The sequence below is a fragment of the Leopardus geoffroyi genome, chromosome C2 (genome assembly GCF_018350155.1).
Source record: "Leopardus geoffroyi isolate Oge1 chromosome C2, O.geoffroyi_Oge1_pat1.0, whole genome shotgun sequence".
Taxonomy (NCBI): domain Eukaryota; kingdom Metazoa; phylum Chordata; class Mammalia; order Carnivora; family Felidae; genus Leopardus; species Leopardus geoffroyi.
In genome coordinates this window covers 125,018,961-125,034,787 of record NC_059333.1, presented here as the reverse complement: position 1 = coordinate 125,034,787, position 15,827 = coordinate 125,018,961, and the positions used below count along the sequence as shown (strand labels likewise).

Genomic DNA, 15,827 nt, shown 5'->3' with positions numbered 1-15,827 from the left:
TAATAGTTCAAATGTTCTAGGTACAGATTCAGTCTCAGGTGGGATATGAAGTTTTAGGTGCCACATTCTTATATATTTAATTTATGAGAGCAATTTAATGCCATTATAAATAAAGTTTAAAAAAGAAAATTAACCGGGGTGCCTGGGTGGCTCAGTTGGTTAAGCATCCAACCTTGGCTCATGTCATGATTTTGCAGTTCATGAGTTCGAGCCCTGGGTTGGGCTCTGTGCTGACAGCTTGGAGCCTGAAGCCTGCTTTGGATTCTGTGTCTCCCTCTCACTCTGCCCCTCCCCCACTTGCATTTTCTCTCTCTTTCTCTCTCTCTCTCTCTCTCTCTCAAAAATAAATAAACATTAAAAAATGTTTTTAAAAAAGGAAAACAAAATCAAGCATAATGCCACTACCCTAACATACTGTGGGGAACATTCAGAAGGGGAACTTTGCAGGTAGAAGAAACAGCAAGTACAAAAGCCTTGAGGCATACATGAGCTTGGTGTGTTCAAGGAGCAGAAAAGGCAGTGCAGCTGGGGTAGCGGTGTTCCGCAAGATGATCCAAGTCTCATGCTGGAGATCTTGTGGGTGTCCATCCAGCTCACAAATCAGCAACCTTCCTTTTTCTGGTGATCCTCCTCTGAACACCCTGCTCCCACATCCCCTCTGCAAACACACTAACCCAGAAGAGGGACCTGGAAGTAGGACCCGGTGTGTGTCAAGAGGGGAGAGGATGATGGATACAGTTGGGGCCTCTCTCCGAGGCATTTGGACTTGGGACAGGATAAGGGTCAAGCAGTCTCTCTGGAAAGTTCTGTAAGCGTGGAAGCTGTGGAAAAGGTGCTATGTTCTCCGCTTCAGCCAGAGGCAGAGGAGGCAGGTCAGTAGGAATAGCAGCAGGGATTCAGAGCTGAGTCAACAGTCAGCTTCTTGGTGCGTCCATCCTGACGGCGGGTTGGATTCCTGACTCAGGTTCACAGAGCACTTCCTATATCCTCATCATATATTCACCGTTCTTTAGCTTAAGCTGACTTGGGTCAACCAATAACAGCAGTGTTTTGAGAAAGAGTTCCGTGGTCAAATAATTTTGGAAACTGAGTTAAATAAAATTTAACAGCTTTTTATCTGCAGGAATTCTCAGAGCCTTTAATAGGATTGTATACACCCAAAAAAGGAACTCTCCAAAACAAAACAAAACCCCCAAAACCGTTGAGTAAACCACATTTCCTATACTGATTTCCCAGGCTATCCTGGGAAATAGCGGAACAATGTTAAGCTGGGAGGCTTTCAGCTTCCATTTTGACTGAGTCCTGGAAGGCCAGGAAGAATGGCCTGGTAGAATGATAGAGGAGAGCCCAACAGGAACCAACAGGAACACTGTTATTGAAAACACTCATTGCAGCAAAGAATTTTATCCAGGAGAGGATAGGGACAGAGGGAAAGAGTATAGTTATCTTCTGGCTGTTGTCCATTGGGCCCAGCCATTCAATGAAACTACTGAAAGCTCAGAATCATTCCAGTGCATTTGTCACCTCCAAAATCACATTCCAGTAATGGATGTGATCACTCATGAGAACTGCCTAAAATGTATGCCATTCACAAGACAATTTACTGTCTGAAGGTGGAGACTGAGACTCCCCTGCTCACATAATTCAGAAAGGATTAGATAGAAACCATGGGCTTCACAACCGACCTCCAGTCACCCCAGGGCTTGCCCTTCATCTCCCTTGTGAACACCCACCACTTGCTGTGCTGGGCAGCCCAGAGCCTAGCAGGACAGCCTGGCCACTGGAAACTCCCAGTCTGATGATGGGGGCGGGGGGGGGGGGTGCGGAATTAAGATCCAAACTGACACACACACAGTGGGGAATGCAGGGCACAGGGCATTGTGGGGGGCAAGAGGCACCTTGGGCTTGGCTAGCTTAGGTTGGGGGCCAGGTCTAAGCTTTAGGGATGCCAGAGGAGCGGGCATCGATGCCGGGCTCTAGAGGCCAGATGGAGGGCTGAGTCAGACCCACTGTGGGGTGGAGAGGCCCGGCAAGCCGGTCCGTGGAGAGCCTCGAACGCCCAGCTAACAGCCCATATACTAGACTGCATATTATAAACGGGTGTAGGAAACAGGTTTTATGTGATGTTTACCCATGACAAGCCATTTGTCCACATGCCTCGGTGAGTCATAAACCGCCTGGGGCAGCACCTAAACCAACCAGGGCTCTACCCGGGCGTTGCAACTGCGCCCTTAGCTGACGCCTGCGCGGGACCTCGGAGTCGGAGAGTGCCCACGCCCGCTGGTTGCTCTTCAGAACCCCGCAGGAGCCCCGCCCACGGCCTGACCCCGCCCCCTTCCCTGGGCCCGCCTCTGGGGGCGGAGACGTCGCGAGCCAGGGCTCTGGTTGGGAGTTGAGCGCGGCGGCGCCGCGTATCTGCACATCCCGCGCTCCAGGTGGCGGCAGCGAAGCCCTGGAACTAAGCGCCCAGACCTCACCAGCGAGTCCGAGTCCCGCAGGGCAGGTGCGGCGCGGCGGCCGGGTCCTCGCGCTTGGAGGACCGATGTGCTCTGGTGTCAGGACGCGTGGACCTGAGCTCGGGTGAAGCTCTGGGAAAGGGTAACACGGTGGCGACGAGATGCAAGCGGAGGAGCCCGGCGCCCCCAGCGCCCAGGGAAGCCAGAGCGCACCCAGCCCCGAGCCGCGCCTGTCCAGCCAGCTGCTGCCTGAGCTGTACACCTTTGTGGCGCGAGTGCTGTTCTACCTGGCGCCGGTCTACCTTGCCGGCTACCTGGGGCTCAGCATAACCTGGCTGCTGCTCGGCGCTCTGCTGTGGATGTGGTGGCGCAGGAACCGTCGCGGGAAGCTCGGGCGTCTTGCGGCCGCATTCGAATTCCTAGACAACGAACGCCAGTTCATTAGCCGCGAACTGCGGGGCCAGCACCTGCCGGCCTGGGTGAGCAGGGTCGAGGGGGGCGGAGGTGGGGTGGATGCTTTTGGAGGTTCGGAAGGAACCTACTGTCACTGGGGGAGCTGGGGGCGGCGCTCCACGATCCAAATACCTGGTGCCCCACCAAACAGGGCGCACAGACCCCTCGCCGCGACGTCCCTCAGCCTCATACCCGCCTCTTGGTCTGGCAGCTCGGGGAGCGGGGAACTTAGGTTTCATTTAAGGGCCCAGAGCCTGGGAGAAAAGTTACGGGCGGGCCACACCCAGGGAAAAAAAAAAAAAAAAGGGCGTCTGGGACTTTGCAAAGTTACTCGGGAGGGAAGCAAAAGGCATTTATTTCTTCCACTCACCTGTTGATTCAAAGAAAGAATGCAAGGCGCAAAACGGATCCGCCAATGCAGCAATGACAGAAACTTCAGCCTAGTTGCCTCCGCAGAGGTCCGGACAGAGGGGCCGGGCTAGAGATGGGATTGAAGGGTGGGCTGGGAGGCTGGATCACGAGCTTCTCTCCCTGCCTCCGCCTGGTGGGATGCTCAGACCCGCCCGGACACACACACATATTCACACTCTACAACTACACCCCTCCCTCCTGGTGTGGAAGGGCCTGTATTAGGGTTTCTCAAACGCTTCTGGTCCTGAGAATCACATGGCCCACTTAACAAAAACAAGTTCAGAGCCCCACCTGGCAACTCCCAGGTGGGATTGAGGCACCTGGGTGAATCTTGGGATCCGGTGAGTCTGGGAAATACTGGAAGAAGGGTGTTTGGTCCAAGGCTTGGTCTGCGGCAAACCTACCCCTCTGGGTGCTTCTCTGATTCTTCCAGACACACTCAGGCCCACAGTGGGAGATGTCCAGAGGCCCCCAGGCCCCTCTTTTCCTCTGGCCTGAGGCCTGTATTCTAAAATTCAGTCAGGCTATGACAGTAGCCTCCAAAGTGCTTGTGAGAAGAACCAATTAGAAAGATCTGTTTTATGTTTATCTTTAAAACGAGAGAAATTAAGCCTGACTATATTTGTTTGCTAGTGTTGCTATAACAAAATACCACAAACACACAAACACAAACCCAGTCACACAAACAATGGAAACTGGTCAAGACCAAATTGTCAGCAGGGTTTGCCTTTTCTGAGGCTTCTCTTTGGCTTGTAGATGGCTGTCTCCATCATGTCTTCGTATGGTCTTCCCTCTGTATATATTTGTGTACAAATTTTCTCTTCGTTTTAAGTTTATTTTGAGAGAGACAGCGTGCATGTGCAAGCTAGCAGGGGAGGGGCAGAGAGAGAGGGAGAGAAAGAATCTTAAGTGTGTTCCAAGCTGTCAACACAGAGCCTGATGGGGGCTCTAATTCACAAACCGTGAGATCATGACCTGAGCCGAAATCCAGAGTTTCAAGAGTCAGACACTTACCCGACTGAGCCACACAGGTGCCCCCAAATTTCCTCTTCCTTTAAGGTCACCAGTCACATTGGGTTAGGGTCCACCCTAATGATCTCATTTTAACTTAATCACCTATTTATTTAAGGGCCCTCTTTCCAAAAACAGTCACATTCCAGGGTCCTGGTTAGGACTTCAACATATGAGTTTGAGGAATATGGTTCAGTTCATAACACTGATATTTAATATATGGATTGACTGTACAGTTTTGTAAATTGGTTTACATATATTGAGGGTTCAACATATGAGTTTGAGGAATATGGTTCAGTTCATAACACTGATATTTAATATATGGATTGACTGTACAGTTTTGTAAATTGGTTTACATATATTGAGGGTGAGGGGGTCCAAACCTTCCGCTAAGGGTGCACAATAATCACAATGACAACTTTTCTATGGTAGCAGCCATGGGAACAGTATTTGCAGCCTGTCTCCCAAACTTGATTATCCTGATTGTTCTTTGGGGGCTTGTGATCCTGAAAGATGTGGACCCAGAAAGCAGGCCTGGGCCTATCCATGCTCCTTGCTTATTGTCGAGGGAGTCCTGGATGCCTGCCAGACTTTTGTTGTGACCCCATGGTGGCATCAATCCATGAGGGGGGGCTTGTGAGTCCTCACCAAGAGACAGCCCTCTCTTTCTGCCCCTTCTTGTATTAGGGAGGCCTCTAGACACTTAGTTGTTTGCAAAAGATAATGTTTCCAAAATTGAGGCAAGAATCAGATCCTGTGGGGGCATTGACATGCCCCAACCACCATCACCTGCCCCCCTGCACACGAACACCAGGAGCAACATGAAACTAGCCAACGGGGAGCTCAGCCTGATGGGTGAGACAACACAGGAAGCTACCTCATCTCATAAACCATACCCCAGGACTGACCTGGCTGGGTCTAGGGACACACAGAGGAAGGTGATGGTGTCTCTCCTTCCAAGAGGACAGTCTGGGGCAGTAAGTGGATGCATGTAGGTAATTGCCATAGAGGTCTCAGGGAAGCCAGAGATAGTCTGAACAGGGTCCAGTCAAGGGTTGAAAGCATGGAGCAAAGGACATCTGGCTTTGTTTCCATATCAAAATGTCCCCAGACCACAGCCTGTCGTTGCCTTGGCAGAGTCCTGGGAGGAGTCTGGCCTCAGCTTGCAGTCTTCAGACTGTCCTGGCTGGCGTGGCTGGCCAGTTTGGTGAGCCAGGATGTGGATTACATTTTGGACTGAGGCAGTGGTGTTGCAAAGGGGATTCCAGGCTGGGGGAGGCTCTCGAGCACAGCATGGAGGCACAGAATGGCCAGTATATGAGGGAGCACCATATGGTTTGGAATGGTTCGGCTGGAGTGTGTGATAAGGGTTGACGGACAGGGGCCAAACTGAGGCGGGCTTGGTGGAAGTTGGGCCTGATTCTGAAGGCCACAAGGAGCCTCTGGAAGGCTTTGGAAAGATGCTGTAAAAAGCAGCATGGGGGGCGGGGAGTGAAGCTAGAGAAGAGAGACAAGATGGGAAATTGATTTAAGCCAAGATGGTGGTACTGAGGACTGAGGAGGAGTACAATAGATGTGTAAGAGTGGGACTCTGGGTGCTTGGTGGCCTCTAGATTAGTGTGAGGGAGGGATCCAGGAATCTTCCAAGGCGTTTTCTAATCTGGGGAGCTGGGCATCTAGAATGAGAAGCAGGTTTGGGGAGGTTGGTCGTCTGCGTGAACACCTGTGTAGAGCACGCAACTAGATTCAGGTGTGGGCTTTTCGCCCTGCCTCCTCGGGAAGGTTGCCAAACCAGGAGATGATGTGGAAAACCTGGAAGCTACTTGGTTGCATACTCTCTCCCTGTTGTGAGGAATGCATACTGTTGATGAAGACAGAGACATGGCTCTGGGTACGGTGGGGGCAGCACGACCCTTGCCCACGATTTCACAGCATCAGTGTCTTTATCCTTATATATGGACCTTTCAGTGTGCCGTCCTCCCTGTTTTGAGAATTGACTTCTTTGACAGAAGTGGGGTCAATGGCTTATGATCTCCTTTGGTATCAAGAAATATTTTTACAAATTAACACATGGCATACCAATAGCTGGGGGGGAGTTGAAGAAAAGTTTGAGGGTCTTGAAGGGAGGGTGTGGGGAATCCAGCCCACAGGCTGCTTGGGAAAGAGCACCTTGTTCTAATTTGCACCAAGCCCCTGTGAGCGGGTAGAGGAGGCCCAGGCCAGGCTGAGCTGGAGCCAGTCTCCCCTGCCGGACCACCGTGGGCATTTTTAGTTCTCAATGGAGCAATGTTTCCTGCCTGTGAGACTCCTCAACACGCTGCTCCAAGCTGCTGCACCCAGGGCATCATAAGAAAGGATCTTAGAGATTCCTTTCCCTGCCTGAGCCTCAGTGTCCCCACCTATGAAAGGAGGTTGTTTCTAGTCAAGTTTCATTCACGCAGCCCTGCCCTCCCTCTGGGTCCCTTCCAGGGAAGAGAGAGCTGGAATAAAGGATTCTTCTGCTTTGTGAGGGGTCACCAGTGAAGAAGCCGTGGTTCCTCTTGGCTTGTGAACGTGGCCTGGCCACTCGGAAAGAGCAGGCTGAGCTGCCCCCACTTCTCATCCTCTGAACAGAGGAATGGCTGCCCCTCACTGTTAATGTGCGAATGTTTTTTTTTTATATATCTTGCACACAGTTTTTAGATATATTTTTCAAGGAACGAGGAGCCTCTTCCATTAGCCCATCTTGCCAGGGCTGGGGACTGTGGACCGAGTAGTGACAAAAGTGGAGTCCTTGCCACTGCAGAGCTGGTGAAACCCCCGGTGGCTGCAGAGGGCAAAGCAAGCAAGGGGAACGGGTAGCACATGGCAGTGAGACTCCATCCCGGGCCCCTGGCTCTTTCTGGGACCTGCTCCTATAGGTCCTTAAGTTCCAGCGACCGCACTCCAGAAGCCTTTCCCTTCTGATCTTCATGCTCTGGGCTCCTCAAGATCCTTTGCAGGGTCCCTTCGATGCCCCGCTCCTCGAGGCCTGGGCCCCTGGTTGAAGCTTGGCCGGCTGCCCTCCTGACCTTGTGCACCAGATTTCTCCTTCGAGGCCCCGTGCCCTTTCAGGATATTCATCAAGCCCTTGATCTGTGCTCAGTAACCTGATAAACCTGGCTGGTTTATCAGAGGTGTGTTTTGCCCTATCACAACTGTTCTCTGTGTGCCGTGCTGAGGGAACCTCAGTGAGAGCCTTGCCTGGCTCCAGGTTTGGGGGATGAAGGCCTGAGACTGAGTAGAGCGGGGGAAGAACTATCAGAAAGCCTGGCATTTTGTCTGTCTGGGTCTCCTGTCTAGCCGGACTTGCTCTCTGGCCAGCTGATAGCAATCAGTTGGCAGCTTTGTTAGAGACAATTAACCCTCAGTATCTGCTGGGATGGGGGTGGGGGCTGAAGTGATGTGGTGGCTGGTAGGGACCTGGAGTCTGATGCTCATTCACCAGGGGAACTCGAGAAGGTCCCCTGTCTTCCCTGGGTCCCTGGCTCCCCTCTGAAAATGATGAGACCCCAGGAGATGCCCTCTGGAGTCTTTTCAGCTGTAGGAGTCTGTCATCATGAATCAGTCCCAAGTTGGCTTTTGTGTAGTGCCACCCACCCACAGGACCGGGTTCCGCAGTCTTTCTTGCCTACCCATCATCTAACTGGGTGCACCCTGGGGACATTAGGTGAGGGCAAGCACCAGGGAAAACTGTTCACACAAAGCTGTGAGCATTCCAGGGCTCCCGGCAGTGTCCCCAGGATACTGCCCTTCAGGCCTTCCTGTGCATCATTCAGGTTGAAGACCAGGGTTGAGTGCTTTGCTTTCCTGGGGCTGAGTTTGATATTCCTTCTGTGGGTGGAACAGCAGTCTTCCAGAGCCCAGGCGCTCTTGGTCTGTCCCATTCTGATACTTTTGTTAATTAGAGGAAGTAAATGCAATGACAGCTCTGAGCTGGGCTGGCCACTCAATTGAGCTCAATTCTTGGAGCCAGTGCTGTGGGATCTGCTTGGAGTTAGGGGACTTACTTGTGGGGTCCCTGCAGTCCCGTGAGGTCATGCATATGGCTTGGAGTCAGGCTTGTCCTTAGGAAGGAAGAGGCACAGCATGATTTAGTCATCCCCCTGAGTCTCTGCCCCACATCTTAGTGATGCTTTTTGAACTTAGCATGTCTCGGGCCATGGCTGGGCAATTAGAGAGACAGAACGTGGGCGTCTGCCTTCCAGGCCCGGCGCAGGGATCTTAGGCATCCGTGTGTTCATTCCTATACTCAGTCAGGAATCATCTATCGAGGGCTTGCCATGTGTCAGGCATGGTGCTGCAGGCTGACTAATGATATGAGTGACACCCGGTCCCCGCCCTCAAGGAACCCCTGGTCTAGATGGTGATTCAGACCCGCTCGAACAGCCTTTCCTGATACAGTGTGATCAGTCCTGTGAGGTGGCCGCGCAAGGCTCTGAGAAAGCCTGGGGGAGGGGATCTAACCCAGGCTGGAAGTGGCCCACGAAGCAACACTTGGGTGACGCTGGCTGGGGAAAGGGACGGGGACTGTGGGTAGGTATGGTTACTTGAGCTCGTAATCTCGTTCTGGGGTGAGAAGATTCTGGGACAGCAACTTGTGATACCCTAACTCACACGAGGCTGCCCGTTGCTTTATGTAGAAGGGGCTGAATTTTTCTGCGACAGAAGTGTCCACAGCAGTCTTGTCTCCCAGCTAAGTACCTGAGGACCTTAGTAATGGGAAGGTCACGTGGTAGACAAGGATCAGGGCCAAGCAGGGGACAGCCATTGCCCTGCTCCTCTGTCGTGGCCCCCTGTCCAGCGGGCAGGAAGTGTGAAGAGCTGCTCACCAGCTTCCATGGGTCTCCTGGCCCTGGCCTGACAGCAGGTTGTGCTGGCACTTGAGTGGGAATGTTCCCAATGACACCGGGGGGACCGTTGGAGGGTGTGAGCTGCAGCCTGAAGGTCACAACCCAGCCACACAGAGGAGACTCGGCCTCGCCTTCCCTTCCTCCTTCCTGACCCTCCTACCCCTCCCTTCAGTTATTTCCTGGGAGAGTTCCAGGGGTTTTTCATCTCAGGAAACCTAGAGCTTGTAGCCCCAAAGTGTTCACATGTGCCTGAGGAAAGTGATTTCCTTCTTCCTCCTTCTTCACTGCAAATAATGAAGAGTTAAAAGGTGTTTTCTGTCCCAGAGGGGACTATTAAAGGGGAAGGGGAAAGCCCCATTCTCTTTACCCTGCCTTTCAAGCCAAGGGTATGAGAGGTGACCCCCTCAGGCCACACTGGGAGTCAGGGCCCAGCTCCTGCAAGCCTTCTCTCTCTAGGAGCTCAGGGTGGCCGCTCCTGCCCGTGAAACCCCATCGCAGGGTGCCAGGACCTCCAGACACTCAAAGCAAAGAGCCAGGAAAATACAGGATGTTTCAAGACCCCAGAATCACCCACTCCATTCCTTTGCCCATGTCATGTTTACTTTCTTAAGTAACTGGTTATAAAAAGTGATTAAAAATATTTTTTTTCTGGTTGTCAAGTGGAAGTATTCCCATCGTAGAATATTTGGAAATGGCCTAAAAGAATTAGAACCAACAGTCCCTCCACCCAGAGATAACATTATTCTATGTGTGTGTACTTCTTTTGTATAGAAAGTATACAAACATGGTTTCTTAAAAAACTTGCACCCTTTTTCTTCTTATTTTTTTTTTTGTTAACATTCTATAACATTCTTCAAAAACATGCTTAAGGATTATGATATCCTTAATGTGAATATACCCTACACTGCTTAAAAGATTGCTCTAGCATTGATTATCTCAGTTATTTCAGGTTTGTCCTACTCATGTGGCTAGCAGAGGTGGGGGTGTTTCCTGTGTCTGTCTGGAATTTCTCCCTCTGACCTGCCAGGGGCTCCCTTGTCCTTTCCTTCAAGTCCAAGCTCAGGCTCCCCACTCTCAGACACTGCTCCTCAGGCCCCCGCAGCACCTGGAACCTGTGTCACCCCACTTCCTTTCTGGACTTGCACCTACCTATTTTTGCATTGACTTTTCTTCCAGACTGAATGCTCTTCTGAGGCAAGGTGTGTTTCCTGCTCCGGTCTGTACCTGCAGTTCCTCAGTTGGTGCCTAGTACATAGTGGGCTCTCGGTAAAAATCCGTTCCTCACATGCTGCGTGAATCTTAGTCTCAAGTTTCCCAAGTTCCTTACTATAGATTCCTACCTGTTAAACTGATAGGTCAAGGCTTGGGAACAACTTAAAGATTCTCATTCCCACTTCACTGTGGCCTTAACAGCATCGATACTACATTTTTTACTCTTTTTTTTTTTTTTGTAAGTTTATGTATTGATGATGAGAGAGAGTTCATGCGCATGTACCAGTAAGGGAGGGGCAGAAAGAGGGAGGGAGAGAATCCTAAGCAGGCTCCACACTGTCAGCGCAGAGCCCATTGCAGGGCTAGAACTCACAAACGGTGAGATCATGACCTGAGCTGAAGTCGGGCATTTGACTGAGCCACCCAGGCGCTCCTCCATTTTTTGGTCTTTTAAGGTGTACGTCATTTTATTATGCATTGCAGATAATTGCATTTTTTTTCTTTTTTTTTACAAATTGAAGGTTTGTGGCAACCCTGCATCGAGCAAGTCTATCAGTGCATTTACCCAACAGCACTTGCTGACTTTGTGTCTCTGTGTCACAGTTCGGTAATCCTTGCAGTGTTTCACACTTTTGCACCATTGTTATATTTGGTGATCTGTGATTAGTGATTGTGACTTCCTGAAAGCTCAGATGATGGTTAGCATTTTTTAGCAAAATATTTTTAATTTTTTTTAACGTTTATTTATTTATTTTTTTTTTTGAGACAGAGACAGAGCATGAACAGGGGAGGGTCAGAGAGAGAGGGAGACACAGAATCTGAAGCAGGCTCCAGGCTCTGAGCAGTCAGCACAGAGCCCGACGCGGGGCTCGAACTCATGGACCGCGAGATCGTGACCTGAGCCGAAGTCGGGCGCTTAACCGACTGAGCCACCCAGGCACCCCATAAGATATTTTTAAATTAATGTATGTACTTTTTTAAAAACATGCTATTGCACACTTACTAGACTACAGTATAGTGTAAACATAGCTTTCATATAGGAAACGAAAAAATTCATTTGACTCATTTTATGGTAATATTCACTTCATTGCAGTGGCCTAGAACTAAACCTGCGGTATCTCTGAGGCATTGTCTATGCTAGTTTGATAAGCAAGAGGATATGTTTGTTAACCTTTGGGCACTACCAAACCTAACTGTGTGACTGAACTGTCTGGAGACTTAGCATTACACTCAGGCCTCCTTGAAAGAAAGACTCTCTAGAGCCCAGGTAGTCCCTCCATGCTCCAAGCCCTTACTCCTCAGCAAATGGTGACAGGTTCTTGGCACCAGTATTCTCATGGCCGGTGACTGCCTTTGGAGTTTTATCTGCTCAGCGTCCCCCCCTTCTACTGGGTCCAGCTGGCTTGGGCGAGTCTGCAGGCTGGGTGTGTTGTTAAATAGCCTATGGATTTTAGAGCAGCACTAAATGGAACTTCAAGTTGGCAAAATGTTTTTTCCTTTAAAGCACTTTTAGCAGGGTAATTTTAAGCAGAAGAGTGGGCAGATTTAAAAGTAATTTTTAAGGTTAAATGTTTACCTCCCAAGAACAGAGAAAAGGGGGCGAAGGCCGTTCTTCACCAGAAAACAAGTGAATGAAATGAGGGACCAGTTTCTGGTAGAGGAGGAACCACTGAATAGGCACCACAGAGAAGGGATCTATGTCGAAAGACAGGAGCGTGTGTCTCAGGTCTTTGAGATACAAAGAGACACAGGAACATACTCTTCTCTGTGTCTGTGTGTCTGCACACGGTTGCTCCCATGGGAAGAGCTACCATCCCTGTGACAGGGAGTGAGCCGGGTTCACCTGGTGACATGCAGGCCTTTTAAGTGAAGCCCTCCAATCTCCCTGCCTCCTGAGAGGGTCTGGTGGCCCAAAGCTGCCATCCAGGCCTCCTAGTCCATCTGTGGGCCCTGCCTAGGCTCCACACTGCTGGACACAGCCATCGCTCTGGCTCCGTTTCCTCACTGCTGTGGAATCATTTTTCCTCAAGGGTTTAAGAAGTAAAGCACGGCCACCTAGAGATGAAGCATTGATGTGTGGCGCCTTTGTGGTGGCCTCTGCTAGCCTGGAATTCTGACTTGAGTTTGCTTTACAGTCTATCTCTTCTCTGAGCTCTCATTACTGCCACTGTCTAAAAAAAATGCTGTCATTAAAATAGGAGCCCACTGCCTGGGAAGCTTTGGCCCAAGCACACTAACAGCAGCAAGATGCAAGTTAGCACAGGGAGGCTCTCGGTGGGGGCCGAGGCCCCATCTACTTAAGTTTCTCTGAGGGGCAAAAGCAGGCATCTAAGGTCTTGGTGACTTGACCACGGGCTTGGGCAACTTTAAGAGTTTCCAGGCCTTCTTTGGGTAAGTGCTCACACCTGTAATATAGCAGTCAGGATAGTGTCCATGTTCTAGGGGGATGAACCTTGCTACAGCTCTTTTTTTTTTTTTTTACGTTCATTTATTTTAGAGAGAGAGAGAGCACGTGAGTGGGGAGGGGACAGAGAGAGAGGGAGACACAGAATCCAAGCAGGCTCCAGGTTCCAAGCTGTCAGTACGGAGCCCAATATGGGGCTCAAACCCACTAACTGTGAGATCATGACCTGAGCCGAAGTCGGACGCTTAACCGACTGAGCCACCCAGACGCCCCACCTTGCTAGAGCTCTTAATTTGTCTCCATATAGAGTAGATTTGCGTTCATTGTCTCCTGATTGTAGACCTGGGCAGCATAGGCATCACAGCCTCACTTCCTTCAATGGGGAGAAACCTGAGGCTGCAGAAAGAGGGTCAGGACCAGACCCTGGTTCCTCAGGGCCCGTGGTGGCACGTCCTACCTCTGCTGCTTGGCTATAGAAAGCAGCTACTGGGTGGAAGTGGCTCACCTTTTTAGGGGCCAGAGCAGTGCCCAAAGCCAGGCAGACTCATCATACTGTGTTTTCATCTGCTAGCCCTTGCCTTCCCTTGCTCCTCGTGGCACAAAAGATACTCCCTTTGTAAAAGAATTGAGGTCCATAGGCTGCCGGTAAGAATTTGATGACAAAGTGACAGCTGTGACTTTGGAGCCCTCGTCAGGAGCCTCAGGGGGCGGAGGAGTCACCTTCTCCCAGGGTCTGAGCGGGTCCCCTAGCCTAGGGAGGCCTGTCCACTCATTCTTCAACACGCCCTAGCACTGTGATCAGAATGACCTGGGAGCTTGTTAAAGATACAAGCTGTCGGGTCCCTGCCCCAAGTTTTCAGTTCCCAGAATCGAAATCTCTGAGGGACCTCACTAAGAATCCACGTCTTAACGAGGTCTCCTGGTGGTGGTTTTGTAAGGAAAAGTTTAAGACCGCTGCCCACACCCGCCTGAGTCTAGCCCTTTGCATTGCCAGGAGGCGTGGATGTCTCCCTGCTCTCTGGTCTCAGAGACTCCCAGCCTTGTGAGGTATTGGAACTAAAGTTCCGGTGACTTTAGGACTCAGTCTGAGAGTGGGCCACCAGTCGTCTTTTTCAGCTTTCCTTTCCTTTACCTCCTGAGGGAAAGACATGCACAGAGGCTCTGATTGGGTCCCTTTGCCCCGCCTCATTGTGGAGCGCCCTCATTGGACAGCTTCACACAGGCGCCTCACAGGCATTGGGCCCAGCCTATCTAGGGGCGCATCCCTTAGCCAATCAGCAGAGGCCGGGGAAACAACACTCAACTGTGGTCCTCCTTCAGCCTCAGGCGCTTTCACTGTGTTGTCTCTCTTCTCAGTGTTTCCCGAAGTGCAGAGCCGCAGGCACCTGGGGAGCCCGTAGAGAATTTGCTGGGCTTTGGGTCAGACAGAACTGGACGCATAGCCCAGGTGACATTGTTCTTGGCATGTACCTGAGGACAAAGACGTCAGTGTCTGCACCTTCAGGGTCTGTACAACTGCCAACAACAGTAACAGCTTCTGGAGCATTTACTCTGAGCCAGGGAGGGTACCGAGCACTTACTTACACGCATTGTCTCATTTACTCAGGAGCTCTGTGAAATTGGTAGCATGGTACCCATCCTGCGGATGAGAAAACCAAGGCTTACAGAGGTGAAATTTTAAATGCACAAAGACTACTTTGACCCTAAGAAATGCACCTCAAATGCTGACACTTCAGGTGGAGAAGGCAGGGAGAAAAAAGGCTTGAAGGCTGGGCTCAAATTACATGCGGGTGAAATCTGAGTTATGGTCACCTGGGTGATCTTGGCAGGTACCAACTAGTCTCTGAGCCTCTCCTCATCTGTAAAATGAGGATAATTGTAGCTTTGCTGTACACCTTATGGAGTATTAGGAGGATGAAATGAAAGTGTAGAATGTCCTTTGTAAGCTATAAAGCATGGCCTGCTAATGAAGACTCAGGTCCCATGAGGGCAACCCTCTGCTAAATTAGACTTTCTATAAAAGAGGAAAAGATAATACTATGTAAGGTTTTCTTAAGAGGAGTGAGAGGGGTGGGGTGGACAGGCAGGGACTTTGTGGTGAGACCGACCTGGATCTGTGATTCCGCTCTGGCACTCCGCAGCTGGTGCCTGTAAGTAACCTTTTTGAGCCTTAGTTTCCTTATCTGTAAAATGGAGCTAAAAAGGGACTAAGGTGAGTTTTAAATGACATGAGATCGCATGAACTCAAAAAGTTAGAAAATAAGGTGGAAAAAAGATACAACTGGGCACTTTGAAACGAAAGTAAGCTAGAGTGGCAATTTTCATATCAGATAAAGTAGAATGTAACTCAGATATATCCTAAAGACAAGGATGTTCTGTCGTTATAAAAGGAACAGTAATTTTAAAAGATAACAGTCATGGACATATATATGCTGCATAATATAAACTTGAAGTAAAAAGCCCAACAACTGACAGAACTGCACAGGGAAGAAGATAAAGCAACGGCTGGACTTGGAAACTCTAATACATTCCTCTCTGAAAATGAGAAGTAGGCAAGGAGGAAACAAGGATAAAGAATTGTTGAAGGGCACGATATTTTTTTTTTTTTTACAAAGGACATGATTAATAACTTGATCATACATGGAACAGCCATAGCAATTAATCATGCACTAGGCCACAAAGGAATTATCAATATATTCCAGTGGACTGCCATCCTACAGACTGTGCAGGCCATAAAGAAATGGAATCAGAAAGCAATAAGCAGTGTTAGAAACCTCACATGCCTAAATATTTAAAAATAGTACTTATTGTAAAAAATTATTGTTTAAAACGTAGTCATCATGGAAACAACAACAAAAAAAAATGGGAGGTAAATAATGAAAATACTATGCCAAAAATTATAGGGAATTTAAACTTTGAATTTATCACAAACCAAAAACTGAAAATAAATTCAACTCCAAGAACATAAAAGAGCAACAGGTTTAGATCAAAGAAATAGGTAAGGAAATA

The 15,827-nt window shown here is 49.8% G+C and overlaps 1 protein-coding gene across 3 annotated transcripts in view; it reads left to right on the top strand.

The window, feature by feature from the left end:
* Positions 1-2,407: 2,407 nt before the first annotated feature.
* The window catches only part of ESYT3 (extended synaptotagmin 3), a 49,370-nt gene continuing 35,950 nt past the window's right edge, over positions 2,408-15,827 (top strand). For 2 of the 3 annotated variants that reach the window (XM_045503508.1, XM_045503510.1), the window contains exon 1: positions 2,408-2,935. In XM_045503508.1, the coding sequence (XP_045359464.1) occupies positions 2,618-2,935 (318 nt within the window). In that variant the 5' untranslated portion in view covers positions 2,408-2,617. The remainder of the gene's footprint in view (positions 2,936-15,827) is intronic. The other variant, XM_045503507.1, reaches the window with a different exon arrangement.